At 39.0% G+C, this 16,896-nt stretch overlaps 1 protein-coding gene across 1 annotated transcript; it reads left to right on the forward strand.

Moving 5' to 3' along the window:
* Positions 1-1,895: 1,895 nt before the first annotated feature.
* Positions 1,896-13,146, forward strand: EIF2S3 (eukaryotic translation initiation factor 2, subunit 3 gamma, 52kDa; the record flags this gene model as incomplete). The annotated part of the gene is made up of 11 exons (XM_010140923.1): positions 1,896-1,959; positions 2,455-2,582; positions 2,707-2,828; positions 4,232-4,326; positions 5,344-5,502; positions 6,758-6,892; positions 7,810-7,904; positions 9,079-9,223; positions 9,665-9,834; positions 10,813-10,985; positions 12,619-13,146. Coding segments are annotated over 11 exons (1,350 nt in total), but the record flags the coding sequence as incomplete, so codon positions are not given.
* Between the last annotated feature and the right edge of the window lie 3,750 nt (positions 13,147-16,896).

Genomic DNA, 16,896 nt, shown 5'->3' on the forward strand with positions numbered 1-16,896 from the left:
CACTTGCGGGTGAGGCGAGTCTGAGGCTCGGTGGAATGGGCGTCTCGTCCCGGCTTTGCGAATGAAGCTTTTATGTAGTAGAGACGTGCAGTTTCCTCCTTGTAAGGGCTGTCTGCTTCCTGCTATTGAGGGCTCATACCTTTAAGAAACAGAACCACAAGCTGGCCTTCTGTTTCCCCAGCGGGCTAGGCAGATTGGTTGCCAGCCCCGTCTTGGTTGGCCTCCCAAGGAAATTTTCTTGACTACCAAGAAAGTCAGTTGTAGTGCTGTCTTGCTGTTTTGCTTGTTATATGTCTCACGCGGGTTGTCTTGCTTATTTACACGTATATGGAGACAAAAACAGTCAAAAATCCTATTGCTGCCTCCCTGGTGTTCAGCAAACTAGAAGAGTTTATTTGTCTTTATAGTAATAATGTTTGATGTCCTTGGGTATGAGCACAAAAATTCTTGTGCTAAGCATGTTGATGTTCATTAGTGAGGCATGTTAGTAATATTAAAAAGTTTCTTTACTTCCTTTCATTGTTCATTGACCATAATATTTGCCAGTCAGAAAGAGCACAGATAGGCCTAGTTGGAGTGTCGGTAGGAATTACTTTTAAAGCCTATTCTTTACTTTTTCATTTGGCCTCTTAATGCTGACTGGGGCTTTTAGCTGAGCAAAGCCTTATACCAGTCTTGAGGAAAAAATTGCATACATGCATAATTGTTTGCACCAGGAACAGTTCTCTTGACTGAGAGGGTTTGCATCATGCTCATGTGCTACTAGGTGGTGCCATCTGCAGGTCATGTTCCCATTGCTGACTTCAGTACTTATAGTAACTTTAAGTGAGATATACAAGAAATAGATATTTAATTGTTCATGTTAGGTGGCCAGAAGTTGGTTGGTATTGCACGTGAATGCTTTATTCGCTTTATACTTTAGAGTGGATGAGCTCACATGTTTACACAGGTGTGTTTAAGTTTATTTCATTGTTATGCTCAGAACCTGCACATAACACTGTAAACAACAGATGATTTAATGTACATTAACATGTGAGTTATTTGTATGGTAGCAAAATATTTATATCCTGTCCTGCACTGAAGACTCTCTTCATATTGTGAATCTTTGCATGAACAGAGCAGCTATTCCATGGGAATTTACTGCAGGATGAAAATTAAATGGTTTCAAAAATATTACAACGAACATATCAGTGGATACAACACTTGTCCGATATTTGGACTAACAGCTTTAAAAAAAAACCCAAACCAACTTCCAGAGTTGTCTTTTTAGCTGTATAGAATGTATTTGTATGTAGGACAGCAGGATTTTTGTCTGATACTTAAAGTAGCAATAAAAGTATTTTGGGGAAAAGTAGTGATTTATAAAAGAGACAAACAAACCAAAAAACCCTCAACCCTTCCCCTCCCCAAAATTTAATCCATGACACTAATGAAATCTCTGGCCCTACTGACTCCAAAGTGTTAGCTGTAATTATATATCCTGACTGTAATGGAACCTTATACCAGTTAAACAACTGTTTATTAATGAACCTTGGTTTTTAAAACAAATAGGTGCTGTTCACCATGTAGTCCATGGAAAGTTAATTCGAATTTGTCCATTATGTGTAATTTAAGTTTGGGGAGTGGCTAACATTTTATCTGTCTCTTAGACCTTCTTTTGAAGTTCCATCTTTAACACCTTGTAGCCTATACCGATTTACATTCAGTGTTGTGATTTGCGACCTATACTGTTTTACAGTTGGGATTTTGTTCATTTTTGTCTCGTACTTAAAAGACTGGAATGCATATCTACAATTGTTTTAATAAGCTCGGTCGGATTTTGCTGAATAGAACTACTGGATAATTTTTAACATTTAGAATAAAGATGAATAGATTCTAAAATCTCCCCTATACAGGATGTTACCAAGTTGACGCCTCTTTCACCAGAAGTCATCAGCAGACAAGCAACAATTAATATAGGTAAAAACAAACTTCTAAAACAGAAGGATGCCTTAGCTTCCTAGTGCTTATACAGTAACGTACGGTATCTAAGTGAGAACATTTTTAAGTTCTTCCTGAAACAGACAATAATATAGATGGAGTGTTTTTATTATAAATTGTATCAAGGTGCAGGAAGAGTCTTGTCAAAACCTTTTCACCTGAAAAGCATCAATTGTACTTCAGGAATGCTGTGGGGAATGAAGTGGGGAATAGTTGATAAAGCAAAGTTTATTTTACCTTAAAATTAAGCATTGAAATAAGTTTCACGAAAATGCAAAGATCTGTCCATTGGAAGCTCCATTTAGGATCTTGTTTATGTAAACAAAAATGATTGTGAAACCCATACAAGCTTCTGAAGGGGGCTCTGGACTTACCAGCTACAGAGAGGTTGGGGTAATTATGTGTTGATCATAATGGAACATTGCACGAAACTAAACAATGGTTTATTGACAAACATTTGCTTTTAAAACTTAGGTACAATTGGTCATGTAGCCCATGGAAAGTCGACAGTAGTCAAAGCTATATCTGGAGTTCATACTGTCAGATTTAAAAATGAACTGGAAAGAAATATCACCATCAAGCTGGGTTATGCTAATGCGAAGGTGAGTCATCACTACAAATCTGGCAAAGACGTTGCTAATATATTTCAGGGAGGATGTAACCCTGTAGGTAACTAACCCTTGATGAATTAAACTTCTTTTCTCTATTTTAAAAAATTTCTTACAGATTTACAAACTGGATGACCCAAGCTGTTCCCGACCAGAGTGTTACCGATCCTGTGGAAGTAGCACCCCAGATGAGTTCCCTACAGATATTCCTGGCACCAAAGGGAACTTTAAACTAGTCAGGTAAATGCTGTAAAATGAATGGTATAAATTGTGTTTACTTCCTTTTACATAACTGAAAATAGTCAGGATTGAGCTGTAAGCTGAATTAATTGTTACGGCAGGCCACATGTTCTCGGATGCTGGGCACCCCTGATCTAAGGTACCATTTGAACTGCCTTGTTTTTTATATAGTCATGATGCACAGTCCATGGTAGAGCACCACTGTGTCTTCTGTTCTCAGATATTTGCAGAACTCTGAAGCAAAATTTTTCTCCTATTAATATAAGAACTTTTTAAAGCTGCTGGAATAACAAACGTAGACCTCACAAACACATCTTTAAAGTTCTTTTTTGGAGGGTGACAGTTGTTGCCTCTAGGAAAGAAAACTTTAAAGTTCTTAAAATGAATATATGAAAGCCTGATGCTTAATGTGAGATGAGGCCTCTAACTGGAGACCGGGTGTTCTTTATTTCTAAGAAAGCATTGCATGGTCATTATGCAAGCATAGTAACCACAGCGGTTGATACAATAAGTCTTTACAATGATTGCTCGAGTGACAGTAGTCATAGAGACTGTTGAAAGATGAGATTCCCAGTTCATGCTTCTGTATAAAATACATATAATGCCGTAATCACGTATTTCCTTCCTTTCCTCAGTTTCCTAGTAGAGCACTTGTTCTAACAATAGGTTCTGGTAAACTGTGACAGTCATGCAGCCATTGTTAACTATTGGTTAGAAGCTTTGGATTCCTTATCTTACTGTTTGTTTGCTTGCAATAGATTTTTTTTTTTTAACACTGTCAGCAAAGCAGCTAATTAGTCCCTTGCGTTTTGGTGGCATGCTACCAGGAAACTGATCCTTGACTGAATAAATTCAGGCAAGAATGTAGTGAATTGACTGTTTCGATCTGCATGATAAAATCATAAGGTTGGAACAAAGACCTGTAACGTCGCTCTAGATAAATCTTTGAAGAGAAGTGCAATCATAACCACTTAATTAAAGATGCATAATTTTCTAAAATTGAAGAATAGAAGACATCTTTTAAAAGAGATAAGAGAAACCCTGTGTGCTGTGTTTGCTGGGTTTTTTATGATTATTGTTTTTAGGTTTTATTCTGGTGCTTTTAAACCTAGTCTAATTTACAAGTAAATTTGTGAAATATTAAAGCAGTACTTAATATGCATATATGGTATGGAATCTTAAAACTCAGAAAAAACCATTCAGTAGTCTTTGTGTTCTTTTAGAACTTTTTGGAAAATACTTCTAAGGTATTACTTCTCAGCATCCGTCTTGAAATGTTCGTTTATCTATATATTTTAAGAATGCTTCTAACTTTTGTGTCTGCCTAGCCACTCACATAAATCAGTCAGAGAAATTGTTGATAATTGGCTTTTGGACTTCTTTTTAACCTTCTTCTACAACAGGCATGTCTCTTTTGTGGATTGTCCTGGCCATGATATTTTGATGGCTACTATGTTGAACGGTGCAGCAGTAATGGATGCAGCTTTGCTGTTGATAGGTAATGATCGCTACACAAAAGCAATGCTCTGGTTTTTAATATCATAAAGCAACTTCATTTGGGTTTTAAAATTTAGTGGGGTGGGGTGACCGATTAAAACAAGTGAATACTTTTGAGATGTGTTTAAGAAAATAAAGTGATGCTACAATGAAAACGTACCCTAAGAAGCTGGGGTTTTTTAAACATCGCGATACATACTGATTAGTCTGGTAGCTGGCCCAACTGATAGAAGATGAGTTAGTTAAGATGAAACCTTGCAGTGGTATAATACTGTAAAATGTATATAATGTCACAGAAATGGATTTGCCACAGGTACATTCTGAGTTTCTCTGAACTTTCAGTTTGCTTTAGATATGTATGTAGCCTTTGCATACAGGAGAATCCACAAATAGTACAAACAGCAAACTCAGATGAATATGGGCAAAATTAGATTTAAAAAGTGTAATAGACCAACCTTCAAGTGAGATTAACCACCATAATGGCACTAGGCCAAAGTTGGCTTCTTAGATGGCTGAAATTCAAACCATGCTGATAGCTGCCCTGTTCACATCCTTGATATATTTATTGTGTGTTACACAGTTTGGGGATCTTGGCATTTTTATGGCTTTAGTGATAAGAAAATGCCATAGAATTCTAAGGTATTTCTTGAAAGGTGAATTGTCCGTTATGCCACAGGCAATACTGAGATGCCTGAAGACCTGAAGGATGGAATAAATCAAGTAGACACAAGTTAGCTGTCAATATCTTTGGGAATTTTAGATGTCTGTTTCTACTGGGAACAAGTCGAATGGGGGAACCTCTCTGGCAACATATATTGTGTGGATGACACAAATGCATGGGTATAACAACTGACAGTTCTGGGGAAGGGTGGGTGCTTAGTAACTTGGATGCTTCACATGTAGCTTACAGAGAGGCGACTGTCTTTTTGGTAAAGATACAGTGAAAGTAAGTGTCCTAACTACAGGAGTTTTGTCTATTTTTATAGTTTCTATATTGCAGTCACTTTTCTTCTTTCAGCTGGTAATGAGTCATGCCCTCAACCCCAGACCTCAGAACATCTAGCTGCTATAGAAATCATGAAACTGAAACACATTTTGATTCTACAGAATAAGATTGATTTGGTGAAGGAGAGCCAGGCTAAAGAACAGTATGAGCAGATTCTGGCATTTGTACAAGGTGAGTTTTCAACAACAGAAATCCAGTTAGCGGTGGTAATTCTTCAGTGTTGGGACATGGACATAGTGGTTTCCTGTATGTTTACAGAAAATCTCTTTCTTACTCAGATGATGGTGATGTACATAGTCTCTTAATCTAAAAAATAGACTGTTGGAGTTGTGCTTCCTATCCATTTCAGACTGTTTAGGTACAATACTGTTAAGGCTGTTGGGCAGAGCTCTTGATGTAAAACAGCTCCTTAGTTTTCACTAAATTTGTGGTTTCTTGGTTTGTTTCTTTGGTAGAGGTTGTACTGTGATTTTACTGCAGTGCAGGAGAGAATAAAGCAGATCTTGTTAGGGCCATCTTGTAGGTAAAAATGTGTCAGTTTCTACTTGACATTTATCTAATGACAAAAGATCGGTCTTTCATCTCTTTCCGTAAGTCCAGTTCAGGCAGTGTTATCCTTTTGCATGTGTGAAATTCTGCTCAACTTTAGTGCTTTGAGTTTCATCTTTCCTAGGAGCTTCTACTGTTTTCTCTGCTTATCTACTTTAGCTGGAGTATGTGAAAAGCTGCAGAGCTAGATTGTCACCATCAAAGGAGCCAGTGGACTTTATATTTTTTTTAGTTCAAAATTGTTGCTTTGCGTAAGTTGTTCATAACAGCTATGTCAGAGTGGCTTGATGTGTAAATTTGGAGCTTGAGAATGAGTTACCGCATATAATTAAAACTAATAATACTTAACAAGCCTTGATAACTAAATGTATCCTTCCATAAAATCAGAATTTTTCTAAAATACCTGTTTGTATTGCAAAGCTTAGAAAACGTAGATCCTTAAATTTATAGGAATCATAGTTTGTTAGAATTAAATCAGACTGTAAAATTAATACTTGTTTATCAAATACTGAGATTATTCATCTCTCAGAGGAAATGATCTTAAGAGTATTTCTGATCACAGTGTAGGGAGAGAATTCTCCCTTAGAGCCGAAGATTATCTTCCACTATGATCAGAGAGCAACTGTAAAGCTTTTCAGGACACAGTTATCCAGAGGCCACATGAGGGTTGTTTCAGAATGCTTGAAAAAGTAGGTCTGGCTGGTTCAGGCTAAAATGTTGAAGGGAAGGGAAAATGCTCTGACACTTACTGCTTTGGGAAATATGCGTACAAAATGTGCCTTGAAATTCGTTAGTATTTTTATCAATGACACAACACTTGGTCATGTTGCTGTAAATACTCTACTAAGGTTTGATGTTGAACTTGATTTTGGTTTAGGTACAGTTGCAGAAGGAGCTCCAATAATTCCAATCTCTGCACAATTGAAATACAACATTGAGGTAGTTTGCGAGTATATAGTGAAGAAAATCCCAGTCCCTTTGCGAGACTTCACATCTGAACCGAGGCTTATTGGTATGTAAATACTTGGGTCTGGACTTCTGTGGCTAACCATTCACTGCAGGTATCTATGCTACATCTATCTAATAGCGTGACGCTGAATGCTTTAAAAAAGGTAGATTTAAAAGGAGCATTTAGTGTGCTTTTATTTTAAAACTTGCGTATTGTCTGAGAGCTGTGTTGTTTGTTCATAGTTAATTGATATGGTTAAATCTGTTTGAGGTCATTGCTGGTTTTTGTGTTTATTCTACGTGGATGATGCCATTAAAATGCAATAAAGACGAGATATTTATCTGTATCTTAAAACATTCCTTTGGATGCTATGAATTTAAATTTGATTTAACAAAGTACTGACAAACTGTTGAAATAGAAAATTAAATTATTTCCATGAAATTCTCATAGGTACCTGGTTAGATTTCCTGTATCACCTGAATGTAATTGTCAAAGTCTCAGTTCTTGACCAGCATATAACAAATTTCAGTTTCACAATGATGAATCCATTTGTTTGCCTTTTTGTCACACACAAAATGTGGGAGATCTACAAAACATGTCAGAAAGCACCAAAACTGACCACATTAAAACAAGGTTCCAGTATTCACGTTGTGATTATTGCAAGGTTTTTTTAATGTAGTTGGTCATCGCTTTCTTTTTCAGATACTGATCTTTAACTTGATTTCTGCTATGCAGAACCAGTTTTAAAAAACATTTATGTATATGAACAGCTTGGGTTTTTGTTTTCAGAACAAAATCCACTTTATACTTAAAAATCTGAAGTAAAATATTCATCATATTTTAGAGTTCTTGAATAATGCTTTTGTAATATTTATATGTGTTTAACTTAATAAGAATAAGGAAGCAGTCAACGTTGCTAAAGAAAGACACCAATTCTTTAAAAACCTGACTGTAAATATAAATCTGGTTATTCTTTTCAGTAATTAGATCTTTTGATGTCAACAAGCCTGGCTGTGAAGTTGATGACCTTAAGGGAGGTGTAGCTGGTGGCAGTATTCTAAAGGGTGTCTTAAAGGTAACCTTTTCCCTTTCTTCTCATTTGTAATGAGTAGAGAGATAATGAATAGAGTTTTTCCATGTTTAGTACAAAATGAATTTATATAATTTTTTTTTTAAAAAACTGGAATACAGTCAGATGGCACTTACCATTTATGTTTGTGCCTCATTTTTAATTTCTTGTTTTAAATGCCGGAACAAAAAACACTGAATTTAATTTTTCAATTATATTTTTCTTAATGTAATCTTAACTTTTGCTAATAGTGATACCAATTTCATTGCTTGCAAAAATTGAGGGTGCTATTTTTTTTTCCTGTCCTACCACTTTTACTTGCTGAATTATTGGGGGGGAAGAGGGGAGCGAAAGATCTTCCAAAGTACTTTGTAAGTGTGTGTGGGCACAGGTTCCCCTCTGTATATTTTGATTTTTTTTTTTAAATTTTGCTTGTGGGATACTGTGAACAGATGGGAACTTTAAAAATTGCTATGCTAGACAGGGAAGCAAACTATGCCTCTGAACATTTATAACATTCATAACAACTTGTATTTTCTTTGTCTTGTGGTTTATTGATGCTGGTCAGTTAACACCGATCTAATTAACTCGATTTTTCTCAGTGCTGTAACATTGCTAAATTAAATGTAATTTTAAAATATTTTAAATGGTGGAATTATTGCTGATAAAGATCCTTTGCTAAAGCAGTTTCATGAATTGTATTGGAAAGAAAAACAGTTGTTGCTTGTAAGATTCAGAGCTTTCAAGTGTTGTTTAGTTTGCAGTAAATAGGGTGACAGAAGTCCTAGAAGTTCTACAGTAGCCCAGAACCAGGGACTTGTATAAATAGTAGGTCACAGAACCATCTGGTTGGAAGAGACCTTTAAGATCATCAAGTCCAACTGTTCACGCTGCACTGCCAGGGTCCCTAAACCAAGTCCCACAGCACCACATCTACACGTCTTCTAAATACCTTCAGGGATGGGGACTCCACCACCTCTCTGGGCAGCCTGTTCCAATGCTCAATGACCCTCTCTGTAAAGAAATTTTTCCTGATAATCCAACCTAAAATGGCCTGTGGCAACTTAAGGCCATTTCCTCCCGAAACGTCTCGGGATAAGCAGGTCTTAGCTAACTGCTAGTCACAGATTTATTTTCCTGTGAAATGACCAGTTAATAACTTTTTCATTTTTGCAATTAGGTGGGCCAGGAAATTGAGGTCCGGCCTGGTATTGTGTCCAAGGACAGTGAAGGAAAACTCATGTGCAAGCCAATCTTTTCCAAAATTGTGTCACTCTTTGCTGAGCACAATGACCTACAATATGCTGCTCCAGGAGGCCTTATAGGTAAGAATATTCTCTTACGAAAAGATTTGTGTCTTCATTCTTATTGAAAACATTTGGTTTCGTTCGACAAGGAATTTCAGTGTAGTAAACAAAAAGGCTATGAGCAATTTCAAATAATTCATATATGTGGAGAGAAACAAGACGGGTGTGGAAAATTGGTAAATAAATAAATAAATGATTTTCCTGAATGTCACTGGCCAAGGCAGCTCAGCTTGCATAATTAATTGTACTGGCTTTAACAGACGAGTATTTCTTCATCTGTTTAGACAGAGCTTACAGTCTCGCTGAAATTCTGCAAGTGCTGTGCAGGTAATAGGGATCTCAGTTTGTGGGTTGTTTTTCTGGTGTTTTTGTTTCTAATATCCCCTTCAAATATTTTAATACATAAATGTGACAGCTACCTTCCAGTTAGTCCTTTTGACTTACCTTGTTGTATTGTAGGTGTTGGAACTAAGATTGATCCAACTTTGTGTCGGGCTGACCGAATGGTAGGCCAGGTCCTTGGTGCAGTTGGAGCACTGCCAGAAATATTTACAGAGCTAGAAATTTCCTATTTCTTGCTGAGACGACTATTAGGTGTGCGCACTGAAGGAGACAAGAAAGCTGCAAAGGTCTGTACTCCTTTTTTTGTTTTTCCTGGTTTCTCTTCTTGAGCTAAGTTTTGTTAATATACACATTTTTTAATTTTCTGTAGTAATTTTGTTTTCCTGTTCACATATGCTTGTCACTAAATTTGTCTGCTTATTCAATGTTATGGAGTAATACTTCTCAGAGAAGTAGGAATTCATATCTGAGTAAGGTAGCATAAAGTATCTTATGTGTCTTGAAGTTAGGTATTCTTCTAAACGTACTGGCAGTTGTTTTCTTTTGCTGTCAGCCTATTCATTTGTGCCATTGTTTGTTTTATATACGTACTGTTCTGCTTCCCACTTACATGCTTTTTGTCGATTGTCTCACCAAAGAACTTTCAAAAGCTAGATATTTTTTAAACATTGTAGTTCAAAACTGAACTTGATGCACAGCACAGTCTCTCATCTTCCATGGCCCATTTTTCACAAATCAAGCTAAAAGATCGTAGTTTTCCCTCCTAGCGTTAAAATGTATAAACAGCTCCATGCAACAGTAAGCTAAATGCTTCAGCACTCTTTTTATCTCGTGGAATGCATTCTTTGAGGAATCATTTGGATGTATGGAGGCATAAGGGAAATTAGAATATCCAGATCATTTGAAAGAATGGTGTAACATTCCATTTTGTAGCAATATCTGAGACTGTTCGTGCTTTTTAATATCGTATATGCAATCATCAGGACGTTTTATAGAAAATGTAGAGAAATCCCAAGCAAGTATATCATACCAAGAACCTGCAGTACTCCAGGTACAACATATTTATCTATTCTTCCTTTCACATATAAACTTTATCCACTGGTGCTGTTATACGTGGTTTATGTGTGGGGATACTTATGGTTTTTGTGTTTCTCATCTGTCTCTTATTCTTGTGGCAGATAGGTAACAGAAGATATTCAATATTATCTGTAGGTTTTTTTTTTAATACTAAAGCTTTTGTTTCAGTTTTATATGTCTGTTTTCAGGTGCAAAAATTATCAAAGAATGAAGTTTTAATGGTAAACATTGGTTCCTTATCTACTGGAGGGAGAGTCAGTGCAGTAAAGGCTGATTTGGGGAAGATCGTGTTAACTAACCCAGTATGCACAGAAGTGGGAGAAAAAATTGCCCTGAGTCGAAGAGTTGAGAAACACTGGCGGTAAGTTGGTGCTAAGTTGGTAAGAGTACCTGGTTGTTATATTGTTAATAAAAAACCCGCATGGATCTGATTTTGTTCTAGAATAGGTAAGAGTACGTCTGTTCTAAAAATTGCTCTGGATTCTTCTAACACATTGACACCATTATTGTGGAACGCCTCATTCTGTTACTAGCCTCTTTTTTTAAAGAAGCATTGTAACTGGGTAGATACCTCTTGGTTAACAGACAAGGAAACATCCGAGGATCGCTGTTTGCTGCCAAAACTGCTGTGCTGTAAACTGAGCTAGCGGTAGGCAATCTTGTCAGAGAGATTTGGAAATGCTGGTAGCGTTAAGCCAAAGGCTGTCGTCGTACGCACCCAAGTCAGTGGTATTCTACCCGTGGAGCTGTTTGTGGTTTCTAGCACAACCTTGAAGTAATAGCAGGGGGATGGAGAAGGGACATTCCAAGGTTCTGAGTATTTTATGGACTATGAAAGGAGAGGAAAAAACCAAATATCAAATGGAGTGACCCATTCAGTTAAAGAATGTAAAATGTCTGACTGGGCAGAAAGCATCTGGAGGCTGAAAATTAGGAGAATCGGTTGATGATTCCTTTAAAACTTAGTACCACGTTTCCTTTTAGATGTTTATGCATACTGCACCCCTTAGGTGTTCCCTAAGGCTACGTAAAAACGTAAGGGTATTCAGATGTGTTGACCCTGCACAGTGCTGGCAGTATAAGGGAATATAGCCATTTCTACAATAACTCTCTACTGTATGAAAAAGAATTCAGCTTCAAGTACCCATGGATGCGCGTTCCTTTTTCAGATCAACAAGAAATTGTCGATAGGAATTTAGCGCTTGCTGTCTCAGAGTTAACTGACATATTAGGGAAGAGATTATCCCCTGAAAAAAACAAGGAAAAAAAATAACGTCTTGAACAGGATGGGGAAAAAATAAAGGCAGGATCCAAAGTAAGTCAGGAAAAGCAGAAGGAACAGGAGAAACTGTATAAAAAAAATGTGGTTTTTTTAGCTGTGGACTGATAACGTGTGCAGGCTTTAACGTGAGTCTTCTGTAGGTTACTTCCTGCTTGAAAAACACGACCAAATTTTGCCAAAAAGGCCACTTGTCTCTGGGGTGGGCAAATAGTGGCAGCCTGCTATACAGATTTTGTGACTAAAAACCTGCCTTCTATGCTGTATTAGAAGAGTAGAGAGAGAACATAAGGAAACTGAAAGTTGAAAAAAGGGGAAGGAGACCAACTGGGAAAAGCAGGTAATAAAATCCCGTTGGAGTAGTGACGATGTGTGGTTGGTACTGTGAAGGGGAACTTGCAGCCCGAGGCAGTGGAGTACTGAAAAGATGGAAGAAAGTGAGAAAGCGAGAGACAACACTTTTGGATTTTTGGTTTGCTCTTCAAAGGTCCATCCTTAGCTGATTACAAACCTGCAGATGTTCTCTGTCCCTCATCCTTTTTTATTCTGTGTTTTCACTAACCAGTCTTAGATCTTGTAGAATGTTTTGGCTAGGAGACAAGCAGAGAAAATTCAAAATGTGAGAACTGAAGGCGTACGAATGACAGGATGTTGATTTGTCCAGGATATTTCTGACTACTATTAAAAGTAATATAAACTGTTTTTCTTTTTGCAGTTTAATTGGTTGGGGTCAAATCAGAAGAGGAGTGACAATCAAGCCAACTGTTGATGATGACTGAAGAACAGAAGAGTGCTTCATTTTGAAAGATGAAGTGCCTATTTCTATTTTGGAGGGGGTATATTTTCACAGTGGAATTGGAAGCTGTGCACACTGTATCTTTGAGTTGTATGGCTGTCCTTGTACATTTTATTGAATTTTACCCTCTTACTAAAATACTAGTCACTAGCACCATTAAAAGTGTAAAAGAATTGGCGTAGAAGTGGGTTTCATTATCCACATTTTAGTAGAAATTAATGGTACATGTCTCATGACATGTCTAATTTATGTTATTTTGTGCTGCAGACATACCTGTTTAATATCAGTCCAACCAGCCCCCGTGTAACACACAAACCATAAATCTGGTATTGAAATAAAATATTGCCTATTTTCATGAATTCATACAAGTTTTCTGAGTAACAAAAGACTCCAGTGATTGTTCAACCAGTGTAAGAATTAAAAGCAAAAAACCAAACTCTTCTTGAAGACTAGGACCCTTTTTGCCCAAATTCTTGTTTTGTTCAGACAGCTGTTCGCAGCAAAACCTTTCTTCCTTAGTTTGTATGCTTCTGCCTTTGGGAGTCCGGCTGCACGACGCTTTGTCATTAGGGTGGCAGTGGAGACTGACTTAAATTTGTCCTTTCTGGTATTGCAATGAGTTTTGGTTAAACCCTCTAAGAAAAACTACAAGTAAACTGGATATGAACTGGCAGTACTGGTTTTGACCTTAGTTTAGAGACGAATGTGATTAATTGGAAACCATTAGCTGTTTGTAGCTATCTGTCATCGTGGAACGCTGTGTGGATGACCTGGGACCTCTTTCTACAGTAGGAGTAAGCTGCTTATTTCAAAGTTATACTGAGCAGATATTAGCTGTGATCTCAACTAGAAAATATCTGGGTAAGGCTGTAGAAGGGAATGGTTTGGGGGAGTGGGGTGGGATTCAGAATGAGTACGGAAAAAGGTGTAAAACCACTTTTGCTTAACTAGCCTGAAACACACTCCTTAGGATAAAACAGTGTGATAAACTTACTGTAGGGTGCTGATACCTCCATTTAGCTTTAACAGCTTCATTTGTAGTAATGTACATAGTTCTAGATGTTTTACAGGCTATTCAGCAAGTCATGTTGCTTTCCATATTTTTGTACGAAGTACTGTGTTCAGTTTCAAAGCCTGGTTTCAGTTGTATTTAATATTTTCAAGGGCATTCTGAAGTTAAGTACCGGTTCACTCATCAAAATGGACTTTGATGAAGAGCTTGAGTTTTGTTCCTGATTTTGCATTGTATTTTGTGTACCCTTATTTCGTCTACACTCCTGTACTCAGTTTCTCCATTTGTAAAGTACTTCTACCTCATGTGGTGTTGAGAGTAAATACGTGAATTTTTGTATAATGCTTCTCCTTTTTGAAAGAAAGAGAGTCAGCTGTAGTTCTTCCTGATTCTCCTAGTGCTTGACAGTCGGGTCTGCGTCAAAGACTGCATCTTCCATGCTTTGGAAACTCATTTCTGTAACTCTGAATTCTAGAAACTTGGATAAACTCAGGTCTTGACAAGCGTGGGAGCATGAGGTCGAGCACAAAAGGGAAAGCAAGCTACCACAGAGTGCCAGGATGACAGCACCGCAGGATGAAATCTGGTCCGAAGAGTTCTTCCTGTGTGCACTGAGTGTCTGGGTCTAACGGTACAGGAATGCTGAAATGCTTCCGAGAGATTCATTAAGCTCCCATAGGCATTCTGAGGCATCGAGATATTTTGGAGATTGGGCCTTAATATCTCGATTTGTGATTTAAAAAATAAAAAGTGCCATAATCTTCCCAAAACACTTCCACGTACTCCCTCGCTTGGGTAGTTAGTCGTTGCAAAGCACAAGTACTGTCCCAGCGCTAGGATTACTAGTCAGCCTCGTGTCTTTCCAGCTCAGTAGCTGGTCTGAAACATGATTTGACACCGTATTTATAGGTAGGTGTATGTTATCGGTGACATTAAGAAATGCTTTGTGAAAGTGTCTCGTTACCTCTGAAATACTAGTAATTCATTGTTTTTCTGATGGTGCGCACAGGAACTGGAGAGCAAGCGGAAGTGCCGGGGCAGTGAATTTTGCTTCTGGCCCATTCTTGCACCAGCCTTGCACTGTGGCTCTTCCAGGCTGGGCTACGTTTCTTTAGCAGCTGCCACCCTCTCCCAAGGTAGTTTCTTACATCCTGAGTTGTTCTTCACTTCCTCCTGATGGCTCGTTATTCTGGCACGTATGCTGCGTTGTGCAGAAAAGCCTTGCCTGGGAGCGCAGTGGCTGTTACAGAATAGTGAGTCCGCCCAAAGTCTGCTCCTGATCCTCCTTTCAGAGAGGAGGAGGGGGGCGAGGAGCACGTACAGGTAGTCGGTGGCAGCTCTGATTTACGTATGACAGGAACAGTGTGCTGTATATCCTACCCACAGGAGGGTAGAGGGCAGGTAAAGGGCAGGTATTTTTTGCCACCAAAATGTTAAATTTCCTCTAACGGGAAAGTAAAGAAGAAGGGGAACGTTCTGAGACTTTGAAGAACATGTGAAGTGCATGGCTGCGGCGTTGGAGAGCTGAGTATGAACAGTGTGAATGTATTACGGGTTGTGTCTGTCTGCACCCACCGCATTCACACTGCATCGAGATGCCAAGATTTAGATGAATGACAAATGGGGCACCACGTGAAACTAAGGAAGCCGAAAATTACTTAGATTTTCTTGGCCAGGATGAAAATAGTAACAGATGACTTGAGCTCTCTCACTTTACCCAGGATTTGTTGCAGAGTGATGGTTTTATTTTAATTTTTAAGCCTTCACAGGTCAGATTTAGCTACCTGAAGGTAGGTGTGCGGTTGCATTTCAGTTGGGCTGCCAGGGCATGGTGTGGAATTGGCAGCTGTCACTGGGCACGTTCTGGAGCTGGACAGAGCAGGGCATCTCGGATGGCACCGGTCCCTACCCTTAGGTAACGAAATCCCTTCCAGTAATCTGTCAGAACTTGGTAACTGGTTTTAGGAGGGTGCTAGTATAGTACCTCTTCACTAGGGAGAGGAACGTTTACCACCTCAACAAGTATTTTTGCAGAAGTCTTCTAAGGAACACACCAGACCGGTGTAGGTTAACTGCACTGTGACCTGGTTTGTTTTGGTTTTATTGTAGGAAACGAGCGAGAGAAAACCTCGCCATAGAGACTCCTCAGTGAAGCACCTTCTTTTATTACGTTCTTTAAAGATCGGGTGTCTAGGTTAGTAGGCACGATTTGGTAGACACATACATGAGGTTTTATACCCTATTCCCGGCCGAAAGATCCCTCCCTTGTTTCCCCATGGGCTGGGTACTCCAAGGTTTACAGACTGACCCGTCACGCCTATTACATGTTACAGGTAACATTGGATCATACAACTTCATGCGTCGCATGTCTCATTAACTCGGACTTACGCCTCCCCTAGGAGGAGAAAGTAATATTCAACAGCCTATTAAGCAAGCGCAGTGCTGCTCCCACAGGCCCTTCCATCTTAGTAAAGCCCAGTTTGACACATTCAAGATTTTACAGCCGGTTATCTTGTTCCTTCTCTCTTGGATTGTCTTCTGGTTTCTTATCTTGCAGGACTGTCTCCTGTTTCCCTTACCAGTTCCTTTGAGATGCCCGAGCAGCATCCCTTTTAGCTGCAAGAACAACATCCCTTTCTTTCCTCCTCACATTATCAACCTGTGATTGGTTCTGTGTCGTGGTTTAGACCTGACTGGTGACTAAAGCCACACAGTTGTTCTTAGCCTACCTAAGGGTTAAGGCAGGGGACAAGGGAGGGCTGCTTACAGTCACGGGCAAAAGACAGACCGGACTAGTGAAAACAATTTAATGCAGAACAACAAAACCACAAGCAAATCACCAAAAAGTAGGATAGAAAGAACAACACGATCTTAGATACACCTTCCGCCCACCCCTCCGTTTTTCCTGGACCTGGCTTTACTACCTCCTCCCTACACCAGGGAGCAAAGGAAGGGGAGGGCAGTCAGTTTTAACTCTTTCCAGGGTGTTGCAGCTGCTTGCTCCGTGGAACACATGCCTCACAGGGCCATGTGGTGACACCCCCACACACCCCCCCACAGGAGACAGTCTGGCGTAAGCACCTCTGGTTCGTGTGGCGGAGTACTCCCGGGCTTGGCTCTGCCAGGGCCGAGCTGAGTCCCGCACCTCCGCTCCGCAGCCTGGCGGCTTCCCCCGACAGAGCTGC

The sequence above is a fragment of the Buceros rhinoceros genome, unplaced genomic scaffold, assembly GCF_000710305.1.
Source record: "Buceros rhinoceros silvestris isolate BGI_N320 unplaced genomic scaffold, ASM71030v1 scaffold1868, whole genome shotgun sequence".
Taxonomy (NCBI): domain Eukaryota; kingdom Metazoa; phylum Chordata; class Aves; order Bucerotiformes; family Bucerotidae; genus Buceros; species Buceros rhinoceros.